The sequence below is a fragment of the Kryptolebias marmoratus genome, linkage group LG3, assembly GCF_001649575.2.
Source record: "Kryptolebias marmoratus isolate JLee-2015 linkage group LG3, ASM164957v2, whole genome shotgun sequence".
NCBI classification, from domain to species: Eukaryota; Metazoa; Chordata; class Actinopteri; order Cyprinodontiformes; family Rivulidae; genus Kryptolebias; species Kryptolebias marmoratus.
This window is the reverse complement of record NC_051432.1, coordinates 1,264,717-1,272,346: the sequence shown is the minus strand read 5'-3', so window position 1 is coordinate 1,272,346 and position 7,630 is coordinate 1,264,717. Positions and strand designations below refer to the sequence as shown.

Below are 7,630 nucleotides of genomic sequence, written 5' to 3'. Positions count from 1 at the left end.
TGCTTATGCAGCTCAACAATCCTACCACGTTCAAAGTCAGTGAGCTTTTTTGCTTTTGCCATCAGGAGGTCTTGACAGTGTAAAGACTTGACAGAAAATGACATGGAATCCAGATTTTTGCACAGCTTTTGGCTTTTAAAGACCATGGTCTTAAACTTTTGATCAGCTGAAAAAATCATGTTTGAGTGTAAATGCAGTTTGCAGAAAATTTCCTGCTCAAAAGTTCTTGTCTCTTGCACTGATTTTTTCCTTTAACATTGTGAAGCTCTACTTAGAACCTTCTTAAGATCCAATAGTGCAAAATGCAAATTCTTGCAATTTTTTGACTGGTCTTAAGATTTTGATCAGGAGTGTATTTTGCTACATGAGAGATAAATGCACACGCAGTCATAGCCACACACATTATTGCCTTTTGTGTGTTTGATGGAATGTGACAATAAAGCAATTGACAATCTCAAAATTGTTAGAAGTGTTGTGGTGGTGAGTTAGTGAAGGTCTTCCCTAAATTTAAACAAAATTCTGTTTATGGCCCCTTGCAATCTTGGGCCGGCCCGGGTAACATACACCTGAAGCTCCAAAGCAGCAAATGACCAACATCTTTCCTTTCATCATGGTCTTTACAGTTGCCAATAACCAGTTAATTAAGTAAATTTGATTTGCAGCACCTGACTGCTACTTTCCTATTAAAGTGGACTCAGTTTGTGAAAAACTGCTCCTTCTTTTAAATTAGTTTAAAGCGGCAGTGGCTCAGGAGGTAGGGGTTTGTCCTGTAATCGGAGGGTTGCTGGTTCGAGCCCCCGCTCCAGCTGTCTCAGCCGCTGTGTCCTTGGGCAAGACACTTCACCCGCCTTGCCTACTGGTGGTGGTCAGAGGGCTCGGTGGCGCCGGTGTGATGGCAGCCTCACTTCTGTCAGCCCGCCCCAGGGCAGCTGTGGCTACAATGTAGCTTACCATGAATGTGTGGATGAAAGGGTGAATGATTGTAGTGTAAAGCGCTTTGGGGTCCTTGGACTAGATAAAGCGCTATATAAGTGCAAGCCATTTACTATTTATTAATTATGTCACATTGTAATTTTCATAGGTTCCCTTGAGGTTGTATTCACATAATTTTAAAACTCTCATAAGAACCAGATGATTTTTTAAATATTATTTGTATATTTGAGTTTGTAAAACTGTGTAAATGAAAGGCATACTTTGTCTCCATGACTGTAGGTTTTAGAAAATACTATCTAAATGGTATCTATACAGAGCAGTGAGGTTCAGTTTCTGTGCTTGGGGGCCACAATCCTGCATATTTTAAATGTTTCCCTGCTTCAACACACCAGATTCAAATGGTGGACATTACCTCCTCAGCATGTCACCAAGTTTTGAAAAAAATATGATAAACTTTCATTTACATCAGGTGTGCAGAAGCATAGGAACATCAAAAACATTAAGAACAGTGGCCTCAGAGGACTGGAACTGAACACCACTGAGCTTCTCTAGATTTACTGACCACTCAACTCAAATTTACCCATTCAAACACAATCAGCACTTCTTGACTTATCCTATCACACATACCTGAATGTATTTGAGAGAACATGTGGTTCAGTGACTTGCTTAAGGCAAGGATGATATGTAGAGAAACTGGGGATCAAATCACCAACCAACTCTTTGTTTAACAGATATCCATCTTACCCTGATGTTATGAACAGAGAGCTGCAGTTTATCTACTATCACACAAATCATTGCAGCTGTGCTTCATTTTAGGAACTGGAACAAATGCCTGCTACATGGAGGAACTGCGTCACATTGACTTGGTGGAAGGGGATGAAGGCCGGATGTGCATTAACACTGAGTGGGGTGCCTTTGGGGACGATGGCTCCTTAGAGGACATTCGCACAGAGTTTGACCGTGAGATTGACAGAGGTTCTCTCAACCCAGGGAAGCAACTGTAAGATATGTTTTTTCCTTTATTCCAACAGGTTTTGTGAAAAATAACATTAGCCTTTCATGTATTAATCATTTTCAATTTGCTTAGGATTATATCTGATGTCAGCAGCAGTGCATATTAGAACTGATACATCGAAAACATGATTTGAATTATGTAACTAAGCCACAGCCAGAAACTATTTGTCTGAATGCCCACTAACATAACTGATAGTACAGTGTTATAAAGTGGAATTAAATGCTCCTTTAAATTATTTTTGATACAATTAATGTACAAACACCATTACAGTATATAGAAGCATGAAGTTTCTCATTTAAAATGATTGAACAACTCTACAGCTTGTCTGAATGTGTCACTGTTTCTCTGATAAGGTTTGAAAAGATGGCCAGTGGGATGTACATGGGAGAACTTGTTCGACTCATTCTGGTCAAAATGGCCAAAGAGGGGCTGCTATTCGAGGGACGAATAACCCCCGAGCTCCTGACCAAAGGAAAGATTGAGACTAAACATGTCTCTGCCATTGAAAAGTAAGTTCACAGAAAGGCTCATATTGTAATATGGAAGAGTAATATTGCTTCTTCAAAGACATGTTTGTGAAAAGATATTACAGGTACCAAACTGAAGTTATTTCATCTTTAAAGACATAATGGTAAGATAGTAAGATAAAGACATAAGTGGTCAAATGATGTGAAGATCATCTGATTTGTACCAATTCACAAACGTGCATCGGTACCGATTCATAAAAGTGCACGTGTAACTACGTCAGTAGAGCTGCCATCAACCAATGGAATAAATGGGAATAAATCTAGAGGCATCAATTTTTATATCATTGAACCAGTAAAATCCAATCAGTTTAATAATTAAATGAAGTCTGTAAGCAGTTTCATGTCTACAGGCATCCACTATAAAAAATACTAGAAAAGTTTAAAAGTGTAGTTACGGTTGTATATGCAAAATGGATTCCCTTTCATCACGTTTTTCAGCAGGAAGTTCTTTTTCTGGCTACATTTTCTGCTGTTTAGAAGTATTGTTTTTTTCATTACCGTTACCTAGAGTTCAGGAGGACAACGGCAGTGGCGCTGATGTAAACAGGAACAAACTGAAAGTGTGCTCCACCCTGATTCAACTATTATTACAGAAAGAAAATTGTAAATTATGTTTTTTTTATAATGCAGAAAGTACATTTTGCTGCTAACTGCTAAATTACTAAAAGAGTGTTAAACACATCTGCTGTTGATAGGTTTGTTAATTTTGAACCAGGCCTCATTTTTGTGTATTAATTTTAAGTCAGGTTTTAAGAAAGTGTATTGTCATTTTAAAACCAGACATGTTTGTGAGTGGTCAGTTTTTTATTTCCTAAATAATTAGTCTCAATAATAATAAATAACAGTGCACAACAAAACAAAAGGATTTTTCTGAGTCTCAGTTCGTTAAATCAACTAATATTGTGTCATATCATGATTCTAAGCTAAATTATTGTGACTAAAGGTTTAACTGTATCATGGTTATGGGCTGAATCATATCACATCATATCGGTTTTGCTGCATCTTTAATGAATCAGATCCTTAGCAGTGTATCGAGCTACGTATCATATCAACCCCAGACTAAAGATGCACAACCCTAATACCCAAAAGCTTTCTATTATGACTTAAAGAAGACAAAAACAAAACTATTTAAATTCTAAAAAAGTGCAAGTTCATTGATTTCTTATTGATACATTTTTGAAAGAAAACAACTGTCGTTTTAGGACTAAAGAAGGTCTGAAGAAATGTATGGAGATCTTGACGAGGCTTGGTGTGGAGCCTTCAGATGAGGACTGCCTGGCTGTGCAGCATGTATGCACCATTGTTTCCTTCCGCTCAGCAAATCTAATTTCGGCAACTCTGGGAGCCATCCTTTCACGCCTAAAGGATAACAAAGGAGTTGCTCGTCTTCGCACTACCGTGGGAATTGATGGTTCTCTCTACAAGATGCATCCTCAGTGAGTATTTCACAAGTCAGCAATGGACAGACAAGTTTGACAAGGATTAATCCAGTGCTAAGACTCAAGGAGTTTGTTGCATTGTCTAAATGTTGGTAGTTACAGTATGTTTCTCTAAACAACCTGCAAAACTAAAAAAAAAGCCTAAAGATCAAAGCAAATCCATGAGTATCGATAACATATCCTAAAAACAGGATATTAATGGATTACAGACAAAGCACACTAGTTATTACCTTTCATGGTTTAGGTCTTGTATGACTTCATTAAATACACAAATTAAAATCACTGCAGTTCTCTAAATTTAAAAGATTTAAAGACAGGACAATTATAATAATTTTAGATTATTAGTTACTTAATTTGCCATAATTTTCAGGCATTTGTTCTTTAAATAATGGTAAGCTTCCAGCTGTGATTTAAAAACAAAATAATTGTGTTGGTTTTTACATTAGATTGATGTCATAAATTTAATTTGTCTCATGACAATTTAGAAGGTATTCCGATTTAAGCTGAAAGTATCATTTTAACCACACTGTTATTTTTTTAAATAGAGTATTAAAACAATGTTAACATCCAACAATATTACAAAGATAAAAAAAAAACAGTCTTGGGAATGAATCCTGCTGATGAATATTATCTTCTTTTCACTGAACAGATATGCTCGCCGCCTGCACAAGACAGTTCGTCGTTTGGTTCCAGACTCCGACGTGCGCTTCCTGCTGTCTGAAAGTGGCAGCAGCAAAGGCGCCGCCATGGTGACAGCAGTGGCATACCGTTTAACAGAGCAGGCACGCCAAATCCAGCAGACTTTGGCAGAATTCAGGCTGAGCAAAAATCAGCTGTTAGAAGTGAAAAAACGCATGAGATTGGAAATTGAAAGAGGCCTAAAGAAGGACACCCACAAGGAAGCTACAGTCAAAATGCTGCCGACTTTTGTACGAAGCACACCGGATGGAACAGGTGACTGAAAGTAACAGAAACAGTCTGGAAAAATAAATCCTTAGTACAGTTTGTTTTTTCTAACTTTTCTAAACATATTTTAGCATCTTAACTGTGTAGTGTGGTATTTAGTGCATGTCATTACCAGAACTATACATGTGTTTAGGTGAGGTTTAACCTGAAACAGAAAAGCACATCTACTTAAACTTTTGTAACAAAATGTTGAGCTTTATCATCACATTTTTTTACATAACAAGTGTGGCAATTCAAGTGTTTTAAGAAATAAGAAATTCATAAAATCACTATATAATTTCTCAAATCTGATGTGCGCTCCTTGTTGTCTGAAAGTTTCAGCAGTAAAGGCGCAGTCATGATGACAGCGGTGGCATATGTTTTAACAAAGCAGGCACGCCAAATTCAGCAAAGTTTTGAGCCACACAAATGATCTTTCCTATCAATCTTTTGTCAGATACAAAACCAAAGAAAACAAAACACTTGATAACTCTAACATCCTCCACTGTTTTTACTAGAGATGTAAGAAGTAGAATATAGACTGAAATTAATACTAATCAAAATTTATACCCATATTCACCAGGCTGGATGTGTTTACTCAGTTTAGCCACTGAGCTGAAGTGAGTCTGCCACAAGGTCATTTATGAAGTAGACTTAGTGTCTCTTATTTCCAACCAGCCAATTCCGTGTTATTAAACTCATTATCTCATCACATTTGGATATCATACTTCAGTTCATTCTATAGTTCCTTACAGGGATGTTGGCATAATATTGGATTTCAAGACTTTTTTTTCTACATTATATTTTAAACAATTACAACCATTTTGGTTGTCACAACATGTCAAACCTTCACTAAATTTACACTTAGTGAAAAATTCCAGCCTTATTTAAAACGTAAATATCCTGGGACAATGTGTGTGCGTGTGTGTGTGTTTTCATTTATGAAATTATCATTGGTATTATTGAGTAGGCTCATTCTTCAAACTCTGCTGGTTTTTTAGACAAATGCCCTTTCCCCCCCCCCAGAAAATGGAGACTTTCTTGCTCTGGACCTTGGAGGAACAAACTTCCGTGTACTTCTGGTTAAGATTCGTAGCGGAAAGAGACGATCAGTGGAGATGCATAATAAAATCTATGCCATTCCAATTGAAGTGATGCAGGGCACTGGAGAAGAAGTAAATACTGTTTATTTGTTGCTTTGAAGAGAATAATTTATTTTAAAAAAGGCTTTTTGCTAGAGTTAGGGTTTTTTCAACACTTAAACTATTCGTTTGCAGATTTATTCCTGTTATCAATTTACCATCTTTCACTGTATTAGCCAAAATAAAAAAACAATGAAAGGATGGTTTTCTTTGATTTTACAAGCTGACTTTGTGCATATAGAGCTTTGTGTGCTGTAGATGGAAAGAAGCAAATATAAATGTCTTACCATAAAAATAGGAAGTATCATATTAAACTATTACAAATGTGTTTCATTTCAGCTTTTTGACCACATTGTGCACTGCATTTCTGACTTCCTGGACTACATGGGGATGAAAAGTGCTCGACTTCCACTGGGATTTACCTTCTCCTTCCCCTGTTATCAAACCAGCCTGGATGCAGTACGTTTTACACCATTTACTTTCTGAACAGATCAGTCTATGATGTTTTCACACCTTTTCAAATTTGGTTCAGGTGTAGTAAACATTTAATTTGCCTAAATTTCTGCCCAACTTATTTTATTAAACATTTATCTGTTTTTGCTTACATCTTTTTAGGGATGTTCCTTCTGGCATTTTTTTTTTGTTTTGTTATGTTTTTTAGTTTGTTACATGTACATGTAGAGTAACCTATACCTGTTGATTCCCAATCATTTTCTTCTGAGCTCCCATTTTTGCATAACAGAAAAGCTATATGCATGAGCAACTTTTTATTTTTGCAAATGAATCCTTTTTTTATTTATTAATACATTGTAGATAGTTTTTATTTCCATAAACATAACATCCTCCATGTTCCTACATACTTCTGTTCAGGATGTTTGTAGCAGCTGGTTCCCAGTTACTTACTTTATTAACAAAAAGCTGAAGACACTGCTAAAACTCTTTTTGGTCAATGTTAAGTTGTGACTTTTGAGGCTTATGTCAAAGCTTTGCTTCAAATTAACTTGAAAACAAATACAAAAGTGTCTAATGCTGCCAATAATTATCTTCCTTTCAGAAAAGCAATTAGATAAATTGCATTTTAGCTTTATTTCTGGTATAACAAAACATTGTACAGATTTTAAATTTTATTTCATTTCCTTTTTTGGGACAACCTTTCCATTTAGTATTGTGTACTTCACAGGGTATTTTGGTAACCTGGACAAAGGGCTTCAAAGCAACAGACTGTGAGGGTGAAGACGTCGTAGAGCTTCTGAGGGAAGCCATCAAGAGAAAAGAGGTAATCACAAACAAAAAGAGTGGCACTCTTCTTTACATGAACTGGGATTTAACAAAAATAGCACTAACATTTTGTTTTCCTTTTAAAATTATTTATTCAAAACATAAAACCATTTTTCGCCCTATAATATTCAATACATTCTACACATACTGTACAGGTGCTGGTCATAAAATTAGAATATCATGAAAAAGTAGATTGATTTCAGTAATTCCATTTAAAAAGTGAAACTTGTATATTATATTCATACATTACATACAAACTCATATATTTCAAATGTTTATTTCGTTTCATTTTGATGATTACAAATGACAACAAATGAAAATCTCAAATTCATCATATCAGAAAATTAGAAT

The 7,630-nt window shown here is 35.9% G+C and overlaps 1 protein-coding gene across 2 annotated transcripts in view; it reads left to right on the top strand.

The window, feature by feature from the left end:
* The window catches only part of LOC108245317 (hexokinase-1), a 37,088-nt gene that overhangs the window by 18,573 nt on the left and 10,885 nt on the right, over nt 1-7,630 (top strand). For both annotated transcript variants that reach the window (XM_017432121.2, XM_017432122.2), the window contains exons 7-13: nt 1,750-1,933; nt 2,302-2,457; nt 3,678-3,911; nt 4,564-4,868; nt 5,886-6,034; nt 6,341-6,460; nt 7,182-7,277. In XM_017432121.2, the coding sequence (XP_017287610.1) occupies nt 1,750-1,933; nt 2,302-2,457; nt 3,678-3,911; nt 4,564-4,868; nt 5,886-6,034; nt 6,341-6,460; nt 7,182-7,277 (1,244 nt within the window). The remainder of the gene's footprint in view (nt 1-1,749; nt 1,934-2,301; nt 2,458-3,677; nt 3,912-4,563; nt 4,869-5,885; nt 6,035-6,340; nt 6,461-7,181; nt 7,278-7,630) is intronic.